Here is a 23,572-nt window from a genome sequence, read left to right as displayed (position 1 = left end):
GTAACTTGTTTCATTTCCTGTCCTTCTTAATTCTTCTAATGTCAGAATGAAGGACATGGGAGGGCCGTATTCCACTGTGCAAAATTGCTTCATCTTCAGCAGCTGTTTTCTGAGATGATCCAGGTCTCAGAATGGTTCCTCTGGAGGTACATCTTTTAAAAAATCTGTAGCTTATGTGGAATCTGTATCAAATTACCATTAATTGAAACTATTAGTCAAGGAAAACATATGTAAATCTAGTATTTTAGATACTCTAAAATACTAAAATTTAAAAAATGACAGCCCCATTTGACTTAGATTACTAGAAGCAACTTCTGACAGTGCAATTGGTTTCAGATCCTGGCTTGTTCCAGTTCTAATAACCACAGAGTTCCATATCAGGGTCCTAATGGAAGACTCTACTTAATTAACCCAGTAAGTTGTCAGTCATTGCATAAAGGAGAGAAAAGATAGTGTGAAGACAGAGAGTGATAATCAACTAACCTGTCCCGTTAGAATTTTTACTTGCACACAGAACGGCAAACTAACACTATTTTTGCCTTGTCTGGATGCTTGCATCAAGTCCACCTCTGATCACAAACATTGGGATGTGATGAAAAAGAACATACTGATGATACTGAACCCTAATCTCCAGTTGAAATAGCATGGGGTACAAGATTTCAGCAGTACACACGGCTAAAGCCATGGGATACAGCCACAGTCTCTAAGCATCACCTTTTGTGACCTATCCTTGAGGAGTGACTGGAGCCACTGCAAGTTAGTGCCATCTTGGGGATGGAAAAGGGTAAGAACACCACTGAGATGTCCAGGAGGCTAATCAACAGGATCACATTCACCCTTCATCTCCCAGTCTAGATAATTTACCAGGATACCAAAGACAGTTTCAGTGCCAAACCTGGGGTGGAAGCCACATTTGAAAGAATCGAGATAATCTGCATCCATTCACATCTACACAGAATCCAGTTTCTAAACACCCACTTTGAGGTGACTTTACAGGCATGCACATGCTTTATCTCTCACACATTTGCTCTCTCACGCCTGTGCCCTGATCTGCTTTCTGCCCCAGCTATTTTCCTCTCTCTCTCTCCCTAGTTCTCCTCTTCACCCAGTTGTTTGGTTTGCTGCTGTCCATTCACCTTAGCCAACTACATCCCATGCCCTAGCTTCTTCCTGAGCTCTGATTCAGCTCTCTCAGTGCCTGGCTCTTGCTAGTGCCATGTTTGTCAGGCATTGCAGATTCTCAAGAAAATGGCCCGTTTTGTTTCCCCACTATTGTATGCTACAAGAAAACTGAATTATACACTTTCATTCCTTCAAGCTGCACCCCCCCACCCAAAAAAGGGGAAGGTTGCCTATGTCAAAGCATCCCCCACAGGCAACACTATTGAAACAGCAGCACAGTCTTTGCAGCAAATGTCACATTTTTGCTTTTCTAATCATTTTGAAGAAAAATGTATCTGTGGGAAGTGACATAGAATCTAGGTCTCGCAGGTTAATATGAAATTTGGTATATATTTGTTATATATTTAGAAACGCATGGCCAATCCTCATCAAAAATGGTTTGTATCTTTTTTCTTAGTAGCAATGATGGTCATGAATAAGATAAACAGGCAACTGAAATGATACTTTTATGTGAACCACTTGGCATTTAAAATACTCAGTGCTAACTTTTGAGTCACAGTCTTTGCAACTTGAATTTTAGTTGCATAGGCTATTTATAATCTAATTAGCAGCATCTTCATTAATATACTACTTCCTTCTGCATTCATGTCCTGACAATGCAGCATTGATTCCTCCCTGCCATATATATCTCTAACCATCTAAATCTGAGGAAGAAACTGGGTAACTTGAAAACTTGCATTTCAAACACCTGTAGGTCCTATACGTAATAAAAGTATCACTGCCCTATTTCTTATTTCATTTCTTTCCCCTCTTTTGTGATCCTGGTTCAAATTAAAGCATGTGCCCATGCATGCTTGTTCCACATTAAATAAATGAGAGATAGGTCAGGAAACATGGTTAATGATGTTGCCTCCATTTCTGTGAATTAAATTAGAATGTGACAGAGCACCTCAGTGGAGCTGCAGTTTGGTATTGTGTGGTTGCTGATATGTTGCTTCACGAATTTTATTGTCTTTTTTATTGTTTTTATGATATATTGCCTGTAGTTTGCCACCCTGAAGGTGTCAATCGGGATTGAAGGTGCAAGATTTAAATCCTTTAAGAAACAAGCAAACATACAGCCACCATTTTAAGGATTACACATTGAGAACCCTGTGGAAAAGCCAAAAGAAAATCTTACCCCTCCCTCCAAAGACCCCAGTGAAATTGCAAAAGATGATCTATTGCACACCTTGAAGAACCAACTGCACATCATCCATTCTGGCTTTTATAACATCAACCATAATCTTTTATTGCTGCAGCAAGGTATACAAGATCTAAGCAACAGGCTCAGCATCGCAACACGTAATTTAGTGGCTATCAAAAATGTCTATATAAAAACAACAATGGCCTGACCAGCATTGCTACTCAGACCAACACAGGGTGGTTGTGCTCGGAAACTTTAGGACTCTGATGATCTCACTCACTGAATCAGATCTCATCAGATGTGCGGAAACCAAACAGAGATTTGGTTTAACTAAGCTTTGGTTTAGTGGGTAAGATCGGATTTTCGCAAGCCACAGCTGTGGAACAATAAAAGCTCTCAGACCCGGGGGAATTAAAGGGTACACAATATGACTGAAATACGGGTCAAGTGAAAGTGTGGATGAGCCCTTAGTTGAAGGCAGAGTCAGAATACCAATGGCTGGAAGTAGTAGCAGAAACAGCAACTGCAGCTCCAACTCTACTCTATGTCACAAGAGCCAGGCCCTGTGGAATTTTCCATGCTCCCTCATAGACCCATTATGAATGAACATCCAGATGGCTGCTGGTATTTCTGTTTGGCAGACATGTAGAGCTTGACCACATGTAAGACAGCTCTGCTGTTTGAGAGAGGCTGTTCTGTACCTTGCTCCATTAATGCCTCATGACAGAGCAGATTAATCTTGCTGTCTTCTATGATGCTAAATATGTAAGATCTTCATTACCTCCAGCTGGGGAAACCTTTCTTCATAGGAGACCTAATGCTAACTGGTTTTATTTTGTTTTATCATGAACTTATATTTTAATTGTTGTTGGAAGCTGCTTTGAAGACAGTGAGGGGCATGACTTGCATCTTTCAAATAGAATAAAACAAACTTTCCTGAGCATTTATAAGGCTGTTCTTTGATTAACACTGTTGATCAGAAAACAAAAAGCCATGGGAGAGATTCCTTTTGTCTTGAAATTCAAGGATGACTTCAGTCATCTTTAAGTCTGACCTGCTGGAGACTTCAGTCTGTGTGCAATATTATCAAAATGTACAGAAAAAAGGACACCCAGCTGAAATAAATTGGGTTACATTGATGGACAACAGGTGTCCTTTGTAGAGTTGTAAGGCTTCAGCCTGCTTCAATTGTATTCTCCGTGTTCTAGCTTATGTCATATCATCCCTGTCTGGGCCCCATAAGAGAAGCAGTTGATTGTGCCTCTTGGAAATACTTGCAGGGTCTCTTTGCTCATAGTCTCTGCATATTTAAAAGCTGAATTCCTTCCTTGCAGGGAATGCAGTCTTGTACTGTCTTTGTTTCACTGTGCACCGGAGTGGGATTTCTCTGATTCTCTCTCAGCTAACATTGGGAGGGAAACAAATGTCTACGAGACATATTTAATATTTTACAGCAAACTGCGGTTGTTATTTTTTGTGAGGGAGGAAGCATACTTTAATCATTTCAACCTGTTGCAGGAATTATCACAAATGCAACAGTTAGTTGCATTCAGGAAGACGGTATTCCAAGAATGTTTCTATTTTAACTTTTGTAGATTGACAAAGATACTGCATGGAAAGTGCATCCATGGGGGATTTCGTAGGTCCTAGAGCTGCCAACTGTTTTCTGGCTGAGCTCCAGTGCCTTTAATGGCTTTATGAAGGCAAACATTTAGCAGCTTTCCCTGCATGGAGAGACAGGGATGAGAAAGGTAGTCCTGCTGAAATTTTCCTGGTACACAAGTGTCTCAAGGGCACAGAAACCCTGCCCTGGGGAAAAATTGGAAATCCTAGTAAATTTCTTATCGTTCCAGGAAGCTCTGGGGATTTCTTCATGTCTTAGGTGTGCTCATCAAAAGACAAAATAGTTTTGCATAGCCTGTGCTGGTCAGCTCTCTGTTAGCAGAACTCTACTTGGGAATTGCAGACCTCACACAGAAATATGTACTTTTAGCATGAAAAACTCTGAACCACCTGAATGCCTTATTTTCCCTAGGAATGCTTCCTGCACTCGCAGTTGTGTGCCAAAGCATGAGCCAGAAGCACAAAATGTTCTCATGGATGTATTCCACATTCAGAATGAAACTTTATTTAAACCAAGGATGATGAACTTGTGGCTCTCCAGATCTTGTTGGACTCCAAATCCCAGCAGCTCCAGCAGTGCAGCTAATAGTCAAGGATGATGAGAGTCCCCACAACACCTGACGAGTCACAGGTTCCCTGGTATGATGTATGCACTTTAAAAAGTGATTTTGCCTCACATCACCAATCACATAGTCTTGAGGACCTGTCCCTGCTTCTTTGGATCTGATCTTTTTCGAGTGTATATTTTCCCCATTATGTAGTGGTGGTTCCAGTGCCTTGTAAAACAGTTTTAACTGCTGCAGCTCCAGCTAGTTCTAGATATCCTCAGGACAGTGTGAACATGTGCTGCCCAGTCCTCTGCATGTTTTACTTAGCTGTCAGTCTCATTCTTTTCCGTGGGTCTTATTCACAGATATGTGTGCAAATGATATTGTCACTTTATTTCTTGACCCTTTGGAATTTAAGCTCTCGATCCGGTGATCTAGTCCTCAAGTTGTTTAATGCCTTGGCAATCAGCTTAGAAGCAAGCTCAGCTTCTGCAAAACTGTAGCTGAGGCTTTTTCATCAGCCACAGAGGGAGCCTCCCTGACGGACCCCTATGATGTCAGGTTGCATCGTGCAGGCGACTGGCAACTCAGAGGAGAGGAATCCCACACAGCTCTGAGACAGCAGGACCTGGTGCCACTGCCCTGTGCGTAGCTGCACGGTGCTGTTCCATCTCCCTTCTTTCTCCGGAACAGCAGAGCCTCTCGGCTCTCCCCTCTGCCTGCCTGCATGAGGACCCAGCAATGCTCCAGCTGCGAGTCTGGCGGTGCACACAGTGGAGAAAACTGCAGTAGCAGTGGCAGCTCTGGGCTCTCCCCAGGTTCGGATTCAGATAGCAGTGGTGTGGTGTGTGGTGGTGGCAGTGGGATGAGAGGTGTCCTTTCCAGATACTGGAGCTTGGAGAGTCTTCATTCAGCTTCTGGTAAGGAAAGCTCAATTGTTGCTCTGTGATATTGCACTGACCTTGGGAGATAAAATTGGAAGAAATGGAGAATTTTGATAACTGAGGATGGGCAGCATGGTCGTTGGGCAGCAGAACAAGATAACCTCAGAGCTTTGTACCTATGCCTTGTGCTTGGTATACTACTCAAGACTGTAGCAGAAGCAAAAGCACCTGATCACACTTCAGGAATCAAGAGTTCAGAAGCAAGGATTTCAAGGTTTTGAAAAGATGCTTATAGTCTTGTCAGCTTGCTGTTTCCACATCGGCGAAGTTGTAAAATCCACAATACAGCATGCCTTCCCCCTTGTTAAATTATTGAGGAATATTAGCATTACAGCCTATTACAGTCTGATTTGTGTCCTTTTTGTCTTCTTTGAGATTTATCTTATTTATTATTCATTTCCAACACTGTTCTGGCTCAGTGTTGTTGGCATCTGTCATTCAAGTGATGTAATATACAGTGGTACCTTGGGTTAAGTACTTAATTCGTTCTGGAGGTCTGTACTTAACCTGAAACTGTTCTTAACCTGAAGCACCACTTTAGCTAATGGGGCCTCCCGCTGCCGCCACGCTGCCGGAGCATGATTTCTGTTCTCATCCTGAAGCAAAGTTCTTAACCTGAGGTAATATTTCTGGGTTAGCGGAGTCTGTAACCTGAAGCGTATGTAACCTGAAGCGTATGTAACCCGAGGTACCACTGTATGTTCATAGGTAAGAACCAGTGTTTGAAACTCCCATTGTTCTAGGCGCATTTTGCGACAGGGAATTTCATTAGCGCAAGGAGTTTCCGAGCTCTGGGCGCAGTACTGCGCCTAAGATTTCAGATGAAAATTGCAGAGTGGAAGGGGACCTTTTTCTGCCTCCCCACTCCCAGGTACTTAAGAGGCCCTCTTAAGAATACTATGGGGGTGGGCAGGGGAAGGACCAGGCCATGTGAAAAATGTACATAATATTTTAGCTGCAGTTCATTCATTTTCAGCTTTGTATTCTTGTTATAAAAAAGCACACCTAGACATTACGTTGTTGCACCCCAACCTGGGTTTAAGGTGCCTTTAGCTCCTATCTTTCAAAACTCAGTTTCTAACACTGGTAAGAACTGTAAATATGATATATTAGGGAGAATTTGCAGTATTCTGATTTCACTATTGATTGATGAACATTTACTTTCTCATCAAGATATTGATAACTGCAAAGGTTTCTGTTTTAGATTGATATTGCCCATCGGTTTCATTATCCACTTGTTGGTAATAAGCTACTTTTTCCGTTTGGATAGTTTTGGCATGGGCCTTCAGACATGACGGAGAACCGTATTTTCCACTAGGTTTGTTGTGTGCTAACATTAGAAGCCTGGATTGGATAGAAGGTTCGGTTTCATCTTTGGAACCCTTTGAAAGTATCTCCTCCTGTTCTATGCAACCCTTCTGTTGCAATTTGCAAGATTCCTACTGGAATGATAATAAGTTTGTCTTGCAAAGATACCTAACCTTATGGCTCCTTATGGCTCATGTGGTATAGCCCCATCCTGTGCAAAAGATGTGCATCTGATAAAATGTGTGTGTGCTTGATATGGAAAAATAAATCCACGGTAGACTATCATCTGATGTTTTCTGAGTGAGCAATCCAGTTGTTTCCCTGTTTTTATAGCTGTCTGATAACTCAGTGAAAGCTATTCATTGATATGTAGTGTCTCACTGTATTGGAGTTATAATGCAAGATTTACCTTGCAGTTGATGTGTGTTCTGCAGTAGAGATAAGGTCTTAGCAGTGCTTGTGTTTCTACTGTGGCTTTGGACTAAAAAGCAAATGATGCCTTGGGGTAGGGGTTCTTAGGAGGTCCATGGATGGGATTTAGGGGGTCTGTGGACACACAGAGGGAAAAAAAATCTTCACTTTCCTTCCTGTTAGTTTGAAAATTGGCTTTGTGGGGAAAAAAATTGGGGGAATTTGAGGGACATTCTCAGAGGACCACTGGCTAAGGGCAAAGTTACATGCTATGTTAGTTATGTAGCTGTGCCTTAAAGTGTAGGGGTTTTTGTGTGTGTTAAAAACATCCACACAATTTGCCAGTTTGGGGGCTTTAACCCTTTGCCTCCTGGTATGTGGATTAGGCTCCTTGCACCTGCAACATGCATAGGAAAAAATAAGCAAATGGGAGTTTTTCCATCCATGCAAATTGCACACGTGGGGCCTTTGAGCCAGGCTTGGACTGCAGTGGTGGGTAAAGGGTTAAAGCTTTTCTACAGCTCCTAGGGTTCATCCAAATCAGGGCCACCATGCTGGCAGCTTGGGTAAAAGAATTGTAGCACTTGTAGCTGGCTGCTCGACTTAAGGTTATGGGCTCTTTATTTCAGCTATAGCAAAGATTTTCAGTTCTCTTCTTGCTACCTACTGTTGGAGACTGGTAAGATTTTAGTAGCTCATTGTCATTGTACCAAATTGACTTAGATCTGACATCCATCCTGTTCCCACTTGGAGGGATGGAGGGAAATGAGAAGTCTCTTCATCAGAATGCTTCTTCCAGTGGTAATTTACAACAACCCCTCTCCAAAAGAGAGAAAGAGAGAGAGTTTGTCATGCCATTGTTTAACTAATACTTGTTCTGCCATGCTGTGTTTGTTAAGAGGAAAAAGCTCAAGGCATTTGAGGTTTGGATTACAACACAGTTTTTGCCAAGCCTCGTGAACATTGACACAGGAAGGACTCGTGGCGACTGACATTTTTCTTAAAGGACAAGCTTCTCAAAGAATTCATTTCCTCAATCTATTTTGCGTATGGTAAATAGAATGAGCAATTAAACAGCAAAGACAGCCAGAAGGAAAACAACTCCATATTTTTATTGGCTGCTTCCAGACAGAGTCTTAATATTGTAAGTGGGTCATTCAGATATTTCAAACAGGTTGTTGACAACAGGTTTTTTTTGTAACTTAGTGGATTTTCCAAGGAAAGAGTAAATCAGGCTTAAATATGTGTTTGTTTGTGTGTGTGTGTGTGTGTGTGTGTGTGTGTGAGAGAGAGAGAGAGAGAGAGAGAGAGAGAGAGAGAGACTGGCATTGTGAAGTCCACGAAGTTGCATGTGGCTGCTGCAAAAAACTTGAATGCATGAATAGCACTGATTTCATGATAAAAACACTTCTTGAAACACCCAATATTTGAAAAAGAAAGAAAGCTGGTGAAACTATGTACCAGGCTCTTACCTGGAGCTCTAAATATGTTTTATAAAACTTTGTCAATACCATAACTCTAAATGGGAAAATGTTGAAGCAGGATTAACATTTTTACTGGTGCTCTGTGGATCTGCTGGGAGAAACAGTTAAACATGAAAAGGGATTTATTTAGCTCATTAATAGGATATTGCATTTACTGAAAAGGTATTGGTAATGCAGGTAGTGAGCCTGAGGTTCTGAAAGCTAGAAAACATGTAAAATGTAATTAAATAATAAAGCAGTCTTTATGATTTGCATTTTTATTACATTATGGGACTATTATGAAACAAATTGATTTTATGATTTTTCCATTCTGTCTAGGTGTGTGTGCTCAGTGTGTGGATGCACATATAACCACGTATTGTTTTTGGTAAACATTAAGCGTCACTAAACATTGAAAACAAAATCCTCCATTAGGTGTCTAATTTTATCTTCAGTGTACTGCTTCGAGCAAGTGAGTTTAGGAAATGTCAGATGAGGAGTTTCTAAGACATGCAAGGTACACTGGAAAACCTCACAAATTTGAGTAACAGGAACACTATGAAAATCAGTTCCATGAAATGTAAAGGTATTCTGGGATTAGACCAATTTTTCTGCCTCAGGCAAAGGGCAAAATGCCCCAACCCCACATTGCTGCATATTGAAGTTGACTGGAATGGTAGCTGAATCTTACTTCAACACTGGTGATGAGATAGCACCCTCTAACATATCCAAGGACAATAAGCTAATTTATGGTGTGCAGGGCGAACTACTCAGTGTACACAACTCTTTGCCTCTAGCATTTCACTGGCTCCAAAACATCTGCCACCTGAGGCAGCTGCCTCAGTCTGCCTAATGGTAGGGCCATCCCTGCTTCATGCATCTGGAGAGGAATTCAAATGTCTAGCTGTGCTATTGTTTAGGGACGCAAAAGGAAATGCTTGTCTTAGTTTGTCAAAATTGAATAGGAGCCAACTGCATGATGAAACCAAATAAGGCAAATGAAGTTCTTGAGTATATTGGGAACAGGAAGTGGGTTTATTTCTAGTACAACAATACAAAGCTTTGGTGAAGTGTCATTTGAAATAATACTCATTTTAATAACTCTGAGAAAAATGAATTCAAATTATAAGAAGGAAGCTAGATTTATCAGAGGCCTATCTTGTTGGCATCCAGCTGTCTCGGGAGACAATGGAAGAGTGCGCCTTCAGGGGTGAAGTCAAACCATTGGAGAGTTGCATGCCTGCTGTGGGTGTAGAGATTGATATGGGAGAGACATGTTTTGTTGCAGCTGGGGCAAATGAAGGCATGCAGTTTTGCTGGTGTAGGTATACCATGGCATTTCGGAATCAAGTGAAATAGAAAATCTGACTAAATTATTCATGCTTATTCATGAAGGTAACATTGCAGAGTGTATTCAGGTAGAACAAGGCTGTTTGGGGTACAAGAACTTGTGGTTAAAATTGTCGTTTAATTAATTTAGGCAGAGAATCAGATGAAGATGTACAGTTGTAGAGTTGCAGAGCCTATTGTAAAGATAGACACATTTATGACTTGATACATTAAAAATTACTTTAGTGTCATGGTTGTAATCCACAGAAGTCAGGAAAGCTTTAACTAGCATGAGATCTTGGGCTTTTCCTCCTCACTCATGGAACATCAGGATCTATCCCAGCTAGAGATATGATAGGGAATGAAATGGATTTGTGTCACACTAATTTTTCGGTGGCAAATGAGAGTGGTTGACTTTTGATACGCTATAAATCAGCGTGGGGAACCTGCGGCCTGTAGATGTTGGTTTATTACTTCCATCAGCTCCAACCAGCATAGCCAATGCTCAAGAATTCTTTGAGTTGTAGTCCAAATGCCATCTGGATAGCCACAGGCTATTGGCTAGTGCTCGTTTCTTTGACACCCCCCCCCCCCATTCCCTTTATAGTGTGTGTCGTGGCTCAGTGCTTGGTCAGCTTCAGGGCTCTTAGTATAGCTTCACTCCTGTTCTTTTTATTCAACACCCTGAAAATTCTGCAGGTTCATCTGTGAAAGATAGCATATATATTGCAGGTTATCTTCCCTAGCTTTTATAGTCACAAAGGGGATTGAGGACCTTCTAGCAGTCAACAGATGATAAGAATCTCTGGGTAGCAAAGCAAGGGACTAATATGCTGGTGCCTTTCATGAAAACAGCTAGCAGTGGTTTATCATTGCTTTAATTAGCTTATCTTTTCCAAGACTGCATTTTTTTTGCATTACAGAATTGATAATAAATGGTTAGCATCTTTCTTGTTTAGGCTGTGAGGTTTTCCTTTTTAAGATACATTTGTATGGAGACTTTCCTTGAAGCACTGATATATGAACTTTGTCCATGGACTGCTGTGTATGATTTAATTGACCTTGTGCCTTTGGGTCATGCCTTCAGAGGAAATTGGAAGCAAAATGCAACAGAGGAAGGATGAAAGAAGCATTCGGCACCTTTTCAAGAGCAAAAATAAATCCATAGGTGCTCCAAAGCATATACCAGTGCAGACATTGTATTTCATGCTTGAATTGACATCTTGTGAGTTAGAAGGCATCAGTGGGATTCATCATTTTCATCATCACAAATTACTCTGATGAATTTCTTAATCTCCTTTTTTCCTTGCGTTTCGTTTGTGACTCCAGGTGAGCAAGCTCACAATAATTTTCTAGATCATTAAAGGGTGTTATTAATTCCTTCTCTCTCTTTAAAATAACTGGGCTCTTTCTGTTGTGGTAAATTAGCTTTGATCTTTACGTGCAACAGCTTATATCAAGGTGCATTGAATTGTGAGATAAATGCAGAGCCACCAGTCCTGAAACTGAATGAAATTAAAGGGTCAGAGACTTCACTGTGAGAATATAGAGTTGCTAGCATTTGAAAACTAAGCAAGAAAGGTATGCTGTGGGGCAAGGAAAATACATGTCAGATAGAAATATTGCATATGGATAGGCACCACCAAAAATAATAACTATTGTTATTAATGATAGTTAATAATAATTTAACTATCCATTTTGCTTGGGGATTCCATTCCCACCCGCTCCCTCATGTCAACAGAGTGTGTATTAGCACACCCTGCCCCTTTCTGCCTTGCCCTACTCATGTTCTTCCATCCATCCTGCTCCTGCCTTCTTCCAGGTCCAAAAGGACCCACACACCAGTGATTGTTTGTCAATTTAACACCTAAAATGGTCGCTACTTGGATAAAAACACAAAAATATATAGCATAATCATCATCATCATCATCTTCATCAATACCCCCCAGTTTAAAAGGCCAAAGATTGTTTAATTAGCCAAAGGCCTGTGATAAGAGGAATGTTTTTGCCTGGTGCCTAAATATACGTAATGAAGGCACCGGGTGAGCCTCCCTGGGGAGAGCACCCCACAGGTGGGGAGCCACCACAGAAAAGCCCACTTTAAAATAAAATAAAATAAAATTCAGTTTTCCCATTTTCCATCCTTCAACAATGAATATAAATGTACACAAATCATATAATATTTTAAGCGACTTCCGTCCCTCCCCTTCTGCGGTTTCTTCTTTTTCTATTGTATTCTTAATGCATATCCAAGTTTATCCTTTTTACAAATTTATCCTTTGCAATCCCTTTAAATTTATTACTGTTTGTGTTTTTGTCAATCCTGCTAACCTTTTTAATTGTTTACAATTTGTTTTCATATATTAAAAAAACCCAACCCCATTCTGTTAAAAAAAAGTCTCTCATCTTGATCTCTTAATTTTCCGGTGAGTTTTGCCATCTCTGTGTATTTCATCAGTTTTAGTTGCCAGTCAACTCTTTTTGGAGCCATTCCTCTTTCCAGTTTTGGGCATAGAAAAAGCTCACACTTGAGTTGCCACGCTCTGGACCTCTCATGGAGGAGGCACACAAAGAAGGGTGATGATTGTAGGGTCTGGGTCAGTTCATATGGGAAGAGGCGGTCCTTGAGGCACTGTGGTCCTAAGCTGTTTAGAGCTGTATAGGTCAAAACCGGCACTTTGAATTGGGCCCAAAAACTAACTGGCAGCCAATGTGGTAGAAAGGCTACATACAGCCTCTCTACCAGAGTTTTATGCATAAAAATAACGGCACCATTGAAAATGCATGTCCCAAGCTGCCTAAAACTAAGCCAAATCCAGGGCTAGAAATACATGAATCATATTTTCCTCTCTATTCACAGCACATAGCACAAATAAAACTACAGTAATCTTATTAAACACAACCATGCATTGTTTTCTTACTGCACGCTACTGAAGTAATTTATTACAATCCAAACCATATCAAAGGGCATTCTTATGCGTAAGCTCCTAGAAAATTCAATTTTAAACAGCAGCTTTCCTCATCAATAGCATCTTTTGTTGTGATGAGGCATGCAGGGCACAAAGGGTGTACACATGTTTGGCCCAGCAGTAGACCCTTCCCCAAAGCAAAGGCTAGTTGAGCGTTCTCTTTAGCAGACGCTGGTCCAGCCTTGTGTCCCCACCACCCACATATGCAAAAAGGGAACTCAACTTGGAAAATAATTTCATTTGCAAATATAATGAGGCAGGAGGGTCACTGATTTGCTTGCTTTCATTTCCGTGCCTGGTGTGCATTTTGAAAATCTCCCTGCCCCCCCTTTCTTAGACTATTATTTCCGCTACAAAAAAGACAATAAATGTAAGTAAATTGTGACAATTTCACAAATACACAAATATGAAAACAAATATATGAATGTGGAATAATCAGGTCCATGGAATCAAAATACAAAAACACAGCAACTATTATATATACACACAATAACTCTGTAAATAAACTAATTCAGTAGCCACAGTCAACCATGACCCCACCTCCCAGCCTCGTACTGTTCAAATTCTGACTGTAGCAGAAGCCCACACAACAGGCCACATGTCTGATGCATTGGGGGAGTGGAGGGTCTTCATCTGTGAACATAAAAAGCATAATAATTTCACCATATAGGGAACTCAAATCAATGTACTAGTTTACCACGGGGTTCTGACCTACAAATTTAGGGGGTGGTTCAATAGATAGGGTGGTAGGTCCTTCAGTGAAGAAAAAAGAGAGCTACTTGGAACCACATAATAAGAAATGTGATATTCTAATACAGCCTTCCCAACCTGGCACCCTTTGGATGTTGTGGACTACAATTCTCTACAAACTACAAACCCAGCTAACACAGCTGGTGGTGGAGCTTCATGCTCCGGCACCGGGGGGCGGAGATCAGGCAGGGGTGGGGCTGGCACATGTCTCAGGAGCATGGCGCGCTGCCCACAGGGGTGTGGTGGGCATCCTGGGGGCGTGGCACACCGCCTGCGGGACGTGGTGCCCAGCATGGGGGCCGCCGATGGCACCGCACCTGGATCACGCTGCCTGGGGCGTTGTGCTCCCCCCGCACTCCTCTTCCTCCCCCACTGAACACAGCCAGTAAACAGAAATGATGGTAGGTGTTGTCCAAGGACATCCGGTTTGGGAGAACAGAAACCAGTTGGGAAGCTTCCTCTGAAAGTACTGGCTTTGCTTGAACAAACACTGGTGGTTGTGCTTCCATAATAGCCTGCGGAACTTTCATATTAAAAAATGAGAGCTAACTGAACTAAAGGGTTATTTGGGTTTGAATGCAATTTATTTATAGTTCTCAAACATGGTAATAGAATTCCCATTGCCAAATATGGGTTAAACTCCATTGCGCCTTTAATGTCAAGAGACAGAGTAAGTCACCTTGCGAAGATTTTGAAGGCATAAATTTGTAGTATAGTGCTTGTCCATGATGTCTATGTCTTTTGCTATCTGTATCTGGAAATCTTATGTATCTTTCCTATTTATCTCTACCTTCTTTTCCTCTGCTGAAGTTTTTACACATCTATATTTGGAACATGCTAGTCTGTTGTCATGGAAATGATTGCATTGACATAGTTACATCAATATGGCTTGATGTCATGGTGAGGGATTCGAATGATGCAGTGAGGTTTGCTCCATTTTGTAACAATTAAGCAGCCATGCTTCAGTGTGACATTTCCACTAGGTGTAGTTAATTAATACCTAGCATCCAAAATGTGGTCAAAATCATCTAAACAAAGATTTTTCAGACCTGAAGCTCTGTATAATAGAGTTCTGGTGCATCATTGCTGTCTTTTATCTTTCTCAAGATCTTTTAAAGTTAATATGAAAGCCCTCCAAGCTTAGTTTTTCATGTTCCATCATAAACGTGGGTTGGTAGTGCCATAATTTGTGGCACAGTAAGGGAATTAGGACCAAACCACATGTTAGTTACTTTAGCTACATAGCTGTCCCTTTAAATGTGGAGAACTTGTTGTTGTTGTTTTATGCACACTTTTCCAGCGCAGGTCCCCCAGTCCTGTTGAGGAGCTTAACAAAGTGAGCTTTAACCCTTTGCCCCCACCACCACTATAGTCTCTATCTGGATTGGACCCACCATGTCTACAGTTTGTATAGGGGGGGAAAGCCCCCACTAAAGTGAATGGGAGTTACCACTCTCAATGCAAATTGCACATGCATGGCCCCCAATCTACACTGCGATCAGTGTGTGTTTGTGTGTGTGTGTAGGTTGTCCTCAGTTCATATCACCTGTTGACACTCAGTTTTCCAGCAGCCTTATATTCATTTACAAAGTAAGACATTTACAAATGTAATAAATCAGCCTGCAATGCCCCGAGGTGGATTTTTGGATAGTAAAAATTGACATAGAGAAAGCGGAAGAATATAATAGACTTTCCAATGGCTGGATAGGATTAGCAGCCAATACATGTAACAATCAATCAGCAGAAAATGATCAGTCCATTAACTGAATTTCTCTACATTTCAACACTTCACAGCCTTGTTGGAGAAAGTCAGCACAATGGACTGTGGAAAGTGAATGAAGAATGATAATGAGCTGAGGAATTAAAGTACAGAGCAATGTTGCAGACAGAGCTGTGCATATTCTAAATGTGTGTCACGGACGACCCCTTACAAACTTCAAATATATTTAATTGGGAAATGATATATCAACAGTGCTTTATGCTGCCAACTTATGTGCTTTATGTTGCCAACATCTAGGATGTTTGCTAGAGGGTTGCATCTGGGCACTCATTTCTGAGAGTCTCAAATCTTTAATTCTTATTATGTTATAGACTTTTTATTGTGAAACAGAATACATTTGCTGTTCAAAAGCAAGATAAAATATCCATACCGTTTAGGAGGGAAAGAGGCACCAAATCATGAAATCATGCGGAGTTTGCAAATGGGAATAAGGGGAAGAAATCACTTGTAATTAAGTGTTCAGGTCCTCACTAGGTGAGACAAACAATACACCTTGATCTTCTTTTTTAAAACAAGTTTAGTGTTCAGAGAACTTAGCATATATTATCTCCACAAACCTGTAAAGTATGGGAGTAATATTATCCCCTATGCATTAAATAAAATGTATATTAAATAAGCATTAACATTTTTTAAAATAACATGCTGGGATTGACCACATGCCACAAGTGTTAGAAGGCAGACCCTCGATACTATGATGGCCTAGTCACTGGTCTTTCTGATTATGCTGCTGTTCCTCATCATATTTGCTCAGAAGTAAGTTCTACTTTGTTTAGCAAGGTTTACTTCCAAGTAAGTGTGCATAGGATTACAGCAAAAGTTATTATGCACTGGCACATCTAAGGCTTAGGCTTAGAATTTTAATGAAGAACTATGTTCTTATTGGTGCGGAATCTGAATTATTTTTGGCAAATAAGCATATCTTCATCTAAACATAGTAATATGTTGATTTCTCATATATGCATTTAGGATTCACGGAAGGAAACTTGTGAGAAAATTATCTGATATTATCTTGAGATTTTCTGAGTAAGGCAGCAAGCAGATAATTCTTTCAAAGGTCTATACTTTTACTTTAGAAATCCAACTTTGAGGCAATAATAGATCATTTTAATCATTCATCAGAGAACAGTGTTTAATCCTTAAACATGTGAGCCTTTTAAATGATAAAGTGGGGAGTTCCATTGCTTTTGAGTTATTTAGCAGTAACATAAGGAAAATCTGCAGCCTCCACAGGCAAGACGTACATTTTAAGGAGGTGAGAGGAAGGTGCTGAAAGAAGAATTGAGACAGTTTATTATTTTATACCACAGAAAATAAACACAAGTTACCGTACTTCACAAGTCACTTCTTGGCTCTGGGATAGGGAGCCATGCATGACATCTGACAGTGTAACCAGATAATAAAAATCAGAAGCCAAGAGGATTCCTGGTTGAAGAGAGATTCCTAAATTTGGGAATTCAGCTCAGCAGGTTGTCTTTGTTCTTGTGGAAGCATCTGTAGGAAGTGGTGTTATTTAAACACCCCCTGTCTGTGTGATGTCATGGAGACAAAGTGATGCCTTGCATTCTGAACACAAAAGGGCAGGTTCTTTCCTGTAAATCCAACATTAAGGAAGCACACATAAAGACTCTTCAGGGGCCCGCTGCAGAACATGCTAAGGGATTTGTGAGAACACATAAAGCTAGTTTATTCCCTTTTTGACGTCATGTCTTCTGGCAATTCTGAACCAGCACGTGGTTGACTGAATCTGAAGAGACCTGTATACAGTGGTACCTCGGGTTAAGTATTTAATTCGTTCTGGAGGTCCGTTCTTGATCTGAAACTGTTCTTAACCAGAAGCACAACTTTAGCTAGTGGGGCCTCCTGCTGCTGCTGTGCCACCAATTTCAGTTCTCATCCTGAAGCAAAGTTCTTAACTCGAGGTACTATTTCTGGGTTAGTGGAGTCTGTTACCTGAAGTGTATGTAACCTGAAGCGTATGTAACCCGAGGTACCACTGTAATGCACGAAGGGTTTTCAGCATAAAGATGGGAATCCTCGCAAATCAAGTTTCCCATCTCAGACTGAACTGACTGTACATCAGCATGGGAGCATTGCTGTCATATGTGAAGTCATCTGGGTGCAGACCTAGCTTCATGTGTTCTCACAGGCGCCTTTATGTGAACTACTGTGAACACCTGAAGTCTTCTATAATAGCCTTCTGTAATACTGTATAGCCTTCTGTAATAATGTCTGCCCTACACAGCTGTTGATCTGTTTGTACATCCACCAGCTCCTTCTAAACCATTTTGTGCCATGAAGCAGTAGAGATACCATTAGCAACTTGTGGGGAGGAAGTGCAAGTTATGGGCTATGTTTGGGGAACATACAACCGTTCATGTGGGAGAGAGCCCGCTCTCCGACCTCTTCTTCTTAAGAACTGCAGAAGGGATTAGTAGTACTTTCCCTTGGTTTGCAGATCTATTTGGTTTTTGTAACATCAGCAGTCACCTCAGGTCTATTTGTATGCCTAATAACGTTTATCCTAAAAGGGTTTGAAGCAAAGCATCAAGAATTATTGTGAGTTTGTACATAGGAACAATGCTTTTTCGGGGGGGGCATGCAGGCCTAAACATTTTGTGAAACTTTGTACTTTTGTCCATTTACTGTATTAATTTCCCCCTATTTGAACTATAAATTTGTGATTTTTTTGAGTCAAAATGAGAGTACCCCTAAAGATTTTTTAAGGAAAAAAAGCACTGCATTGGAAGATATATACATTGGAAGGTGTAGAGGGATGTAAGCAATGAGGAAAGAGGAAAATGAGGTAGACCTCAATCTTTACCCAGATGGGACCTATTGAAATTAATGGCTCTAATTTAGCCATGTTCATTAATTTCAAGTTAAAATTAGTCCAGTACCACTCCCAGTCTCTAAGGTTGCGCAGGAGTCATTTTTTTATTAACGTATGCAGTTAAAGACAACAAAATATAGGAGACTCTGTCTACTCATATCTGCTTTCTCTCCGTTAACAATTTCCTGATATAGTGGGGAATAGCCACATGTAAATAATGTTACTCACACCAGCCACAAAGTCAGCTTGACTAACTTGAGAGCACTGATAAAAAGATACTGATTAGAATTATGTGAGGAACCAGTTCATGCCCTGTTGGCTCATTGGTTCCATCCTCTCCATCACATCTCCATTGCCCTCTGCACATTGGAGAGCAAATGCTTACAGTGGGAAGTCTGCCGTAATGGTGGATGCTCCCCATGTGATTTAGAGCCCTGCATAATCAAAGTTCTAAAACATGCAGGGAGCCTATCCGTGTTCAACAGGCTTCCCACTGCAGACATTTGCTCTCCAATAAGTGAAAAGTGGCAGAGGTGAGTAACAGCAATGTAACTGAGGAGGCGAGAACAGTGAGTTCTGCCCTGCATTGCTAGAGCCCTTTTAACACTTGAACCAGGGTTATTATCCTAAGGAAACAGCATCACCACACACAATAACTTCAGAAGCAATCTCAGTTTATGTCTCTGCACCACTGCATACATCCAACCAGAAACTATTTTGTGGAGCATTGACATTTACTTGCTAAATTAATGCTGGTGGGGGTCTTACAAGACTGAGGTCAGCAAGATTGGGTCGCCATATGGCAGACGCAGCATTTCATTAGAGATTCTGGAGGCTTTTGATTTAAAGGCAATAAGAGAGTTTGTCTGCTATTCCTTTTGTGGCAGGAATTTAGGGAGCCTTTACATTCTGATCTTGTCGTCTAATTCGAGAGGCCAACCATTCTGAAAGCATTTACAAATTACAGTGTCCGGTCATTTGTGTAAACTGTGTCAGGGTGATTTAGGATTTATTTGTAGACATGAGGATGAGCTTCACAGTCTAATATTACTGAACTTTCTTCCTTTTACTGAGGCTAATTCATGATTCAAAGGTTGCCTCTGTTGGTTTCTTCCAGACAATGGAATTCAATTATTCATAGGAAAAAATTATCTGGGTCAAGGTTCTCAGGCCCATCGCAATTAATGGCAGGAAGAGATTCTGCACACTACACTTGGTGTTAGCCAAAAAGCCAAGGAGTGCAGCAATTCTGAAAATCCTCCTAACATTCAGAGCCACAGCTTTCAAAGCCAGTGGGTGCCAACAAGCTTAAATACTAATACTTTAGCACAGCTGGGTTGTCAGTTACTGTCATAGACCTGACTTGTGCATCACATTAAACCATGCTCCTGGGTAAGAGACTGGAGCAGTGGGTGAGGGGAATGTGAATTAACCTGGTTTCCAAATGAGAGATGGAATGCTAGGGAGCTGTGTCTGTGGTGAGAGCATAAATGCAGCTCATGAACAGATATCTAGTTTGATTGGTAGGTGATATTAGAGGCTAGTATTATTATTAACATTAGTTTGATTGGTGGCAGAAGAAGAAGGAGCGGGTGGGAGGGCAAGTGGCACCAACAAATATCTGAATCTGTTTGTTCACCCTGATGTAACAAAAGTGGCTACAGAGTTGAAGGTTGAAGTGATGAGTGAGACAGCTCTCAATCACTATATTATGGCCAGTTCACTGTGTATAGGTATGCCACTGTCGGGTATTTTGATTTTACTAGTTTACACTGTTTCAATTTAGTACATATTATATCTGTTCACCGCTTGGGGGGCCTTTGAGTCCAAAAGTGATACATAAATAAACCACAACATAACATAATTAAAATAAGCTATGGTTTCTGTGAATGAACTGCAGGCTGGTGCATGCTTCCGAAATTCTCTGAGCATTGTTGCTCCCCTGCTCCTGCTGTCACTGCACTTTCAAAAAATTGTGTGGCTTGTTGTGTCATCCGAACCAAGGCTCATGCTTTATTTCTCTCCAAACAGCCAAGGTTTGCTCTTGGCTTTCCGCTCATGGTTTGTTTGGCGAAAACAAACCACAACATGAGTTTGGACGACACAACAAGCCAGGCAAGCTTGTTTCCCAGTGGTGCAGCAGAAGCAGGGGAGGAGCAAAGCACCCATGATTTCAGCAGCGTGCACTAAAGACTCTCCTCCTGCAAAGAGGGGAGGGGTTGTGGGCGGGATCCGATCTCCGCCTCAAGCAGGGGGCGTTAGCCCCCTGCCACCCACTCACCTGGCTGGCGCACCACGCCCACGGGCAAGCGCCCAACCAGGCGGCTTGAAGGGGGCGTGGACAGCAGCTTAACTTGTTGCTGCGCCAGCCACGCGGTCTCACTTTTCACCATCCCGTCGCGAGTCACCCACCCTCCACTCCCTCAGAGCTCAGGGTTTCAATTTCTCTTTTGGCCTTGCTATGGACCTTAGATTGGTCGCCCAGGTTGTCCAGGGGGCCTGGTAGGTATTTTTCCATTTGGCATTAGGCTTTGTGGTTTTTTCGCCTACCTCGTAGCAACCGTCACAAATTTCATGGTATTGGTGGGTAGGTTAGGCATTGGAATGTGTTTGTGGTGGTGGAAGGGCTAGGTGTGGCCATCACCTATGCCTTCAATTTTGGATATTCCGTTAAAGGAATCCGGCGGTCATGGATCCTGTCTGATGCCTGTGTGGTGGGGGGCCATGGCACGACCCTCGGTGACATCAGGGGAGAGCTTATAGTTGGATTAGCATCAACGGGCTCCACCTACTGGTGAATACACCCCCCTTTTTAAACTCACCCCTCTCCGAGTGGGTGGAGTCAAGTCACGTGATCCAATGCCTAAGCCAATACCTTTTCACTTGCTTTAATCAATAAAGTTGTGGCCTTTTCTTGACCTATTAACCTTATATTACGTGTCCTTGTGTCTTAATTTCACTAAGTGGGGATCGGGTCCTCGAACCACAACATGTTGCTTGTTTACATTAAACCATAGGTCATTTTAACTGTGGTTGAACGTGACATGCCAACCAGGCTTGTAGTTACACGGTGGAAACAATTGGGTTGCCTGTCATACGTCTTGGCACAACTCCAAACTTTTGACTGCAGCAGATGTAAACTGCTCTGAAATTAGCCACAATTACAAGGAATTTATCTGAAATTGTTATTTGTTCCAAGAAGTAATTAGTACTGCAACCTTTGAGAAAAGGATATTTGAAATATGTAAGCTTTGTTTTTATTTCATGAATTATGAAATTCCTGCATTTTTCCTGAAAGATAATGTAAGGGGGAAGAACCTAAACCAGTTATTTTGTTAGTCTAAAGCAGAATATTTTGGAGTTTTTTTTCCCTTCAAAAAGTAGTTATTTGGAACCAAAAGACATTTTATTATACACTGCAGTACAGAGGAAACCCTGCCCCCCCCAAAAAAACCCTTTTTGTCGTTCCTTCTGGGAAATAATAGACTTTCAAAGCATCTACAAACTTGGCTTTCAGGTGCCCCCCTGCTGCTTTCTTTTCAATTGGTCATGTTAAACTTTTTTCTATAGTTGCTGGGGTGTTACAAAAACTGCCATGTATGTTTTGTGCCATTGTCAACCGCATATGCATCTCCTTTGAAAAACAGATGCTAGTTACACCAAAAATAAGCAATGTACTTGGATTTTCTGGACTTGGAGGCTGCTTTGGGGCTCCTATAAGGAAGATTATCTGAGTTTTTGATAAGAGTCAGTTCTTACACTGTCCAGGCCAGTCCTAGACATCTGGCAATCTTAAGGTTACTGGTGTGTCACAGGCTTTTACTCTAATTGCCTGAAGGCACAGATATGCATGAAAACACATTTTTAGCGCCAACAGTTTTCTAGTGAGGGCGCAAGCTGTTGAGAAAGCATGTTGAAGATTCTATAGCTTGTCTGACAAAAATGCTTTCTTTGATATAAATATGCCTTCTTGTTTGGATGCACAAACATCTGACTCCATGTATGTAGCATGTGTGTGCTCAGGTGTGAAAGGTGCATGGTCCCATGAGGATAATCTCATAGGGAATGTATTGTTTGACTTGAAGCAGATGGTGTTTTTTCCTGACTGATAGGGGCACATTTTTGAACCATTAACAACCGTGGCTGCACACCGACTCAGCTCAGGTCATAGTTCTGTGCTTCTGATACCTTGCTCCAATTAGATAGGGACCACCCAAGAGGCAGTTATCCATATCTTTTCATACTGAACTTTTTAAAGAAGGTAAGAGCTGATTGAGCAAGTTACTGGTCTGATTCAGTTTAAGGCAGCATCCTACATTTCATTGTCAAAGTGGGATTCTGTTGTCCACATGTTGTATTTGTGAGGGGCTTCTTTCAAGCTGTGAATTGAATCTCCCATACGCAGCAGGCCTCAAGGCTTCCAGCTCTGATGTTACTTGCTTTGCAGAAAAGGGACATACACGGAGCAGGACTGACCCTCCTGTTAGGTAGCCTGAGGCGGCTGGTTTTGGGTGTCTTGGAACAAAAGCTGCAGATTGTTATTGTTGCATTGCTGCTGCCGTGGACAAGGAGAGGAGCTTGTGGGATTTTCTGCATCTCGTGCCAAATTATCTTGAATGGCTTTGGTATCACCCACAAGGACTGTGGGGAGAGGGTGCATCTGCTGCTCTGCCTCAGGTAGCAAAATGTATTTGGCTGAATTTGAGCCAGTACTGTTATCTAGCCTTATTTCTTTGAAAGGCCTAGTTCCCTTAAAAAGGAATTGTTTCTTACCAGGAATGATATTTGGAAGCACGCCCTTGCCATTCTTGAATTTACGCAGTTACTAGGTGCGCCCAATTACACCTCACCAATCTGATACTGAATACATGAGCTAACTCCCATGGCATTTATCAAAGATAAAAGATATACCTTACAGTAGCCTGTTTGATCCTTATCTTTCTCTTCCTTATTAGCGCTATTTTCTTTCCTCCACTTTAAATGGATGGTCATCTGAATATTGTGTGGGAAGACATAAAACAACAACAAATTAAATTTTGGGCAGCACCAAGCAGTAAAGCTGTCATTTGATGAAAGCTCAGAAGGAGACCATTACACGAGACTCATCCTGTTGGGAGAGAAGCAGGGAATGTCTTTGGGTGCTCTTGGCTGTAGAGCCAGGAATGCTGAAACGTAAAGGGGGAGACAGAAGCAGCAACCGCAGGACAGTTTGCAGAGATTTTTTGCATGAATGAATGTGGTTTGAGCATTATAGTGAGAATGCCATTCTTTTCAAAGCTGACCCTTTTCTACCTTCTCAACTTTTGAAC

General features: G+C 41.5%; 1 protein-coding gene across 5 annotated transcripts in view; it reads left to right on the top strand.

Annotated features, from left to right (window-relative positions):
* Window positions 1-23,572, top strand: part of ARHGEF4 (Rho guanine nucleotide exchange factor 4) — a 157,002-nt gene that overhangs the window by 64,540 nt on the left and 68,890 nt on the right. The window contains exon 1 of one of the 5 annotated variants that reach the window (XM_081911529.1): window positions 5,082-5,399. The exons of the other annotated variants lie outside the window; for them this stretch is intronic. Coding sequence (XP_081767655.1) covers window positions 5,207-5,399 — 193 coding nt within the window. The 5' untranslated portion in view covers window positions 5,082-5,206. Of the gene's footprint in view, window positions 1-5,081; window positions 5,400-23,572 lie in introns of those variants that run through there. 5 annotated transcript variants of the gene reach the window in all.

Source organism: Podarcis melisellensis (assembly GCF_964234715.1).
Source record: "Podarcis melisellensis genome assembly, chromosome: 5".
NCBI lineage: Eukaryota > Metazoa > Chordata > Lepidosauria > Squamata > Lacertidae > Podarcis > Podarcis melisellensis.
Note: the sequence above shows the minus strand (reverse complement) of the source record. Positions and strands in the feature narration are given on the sequence as shown.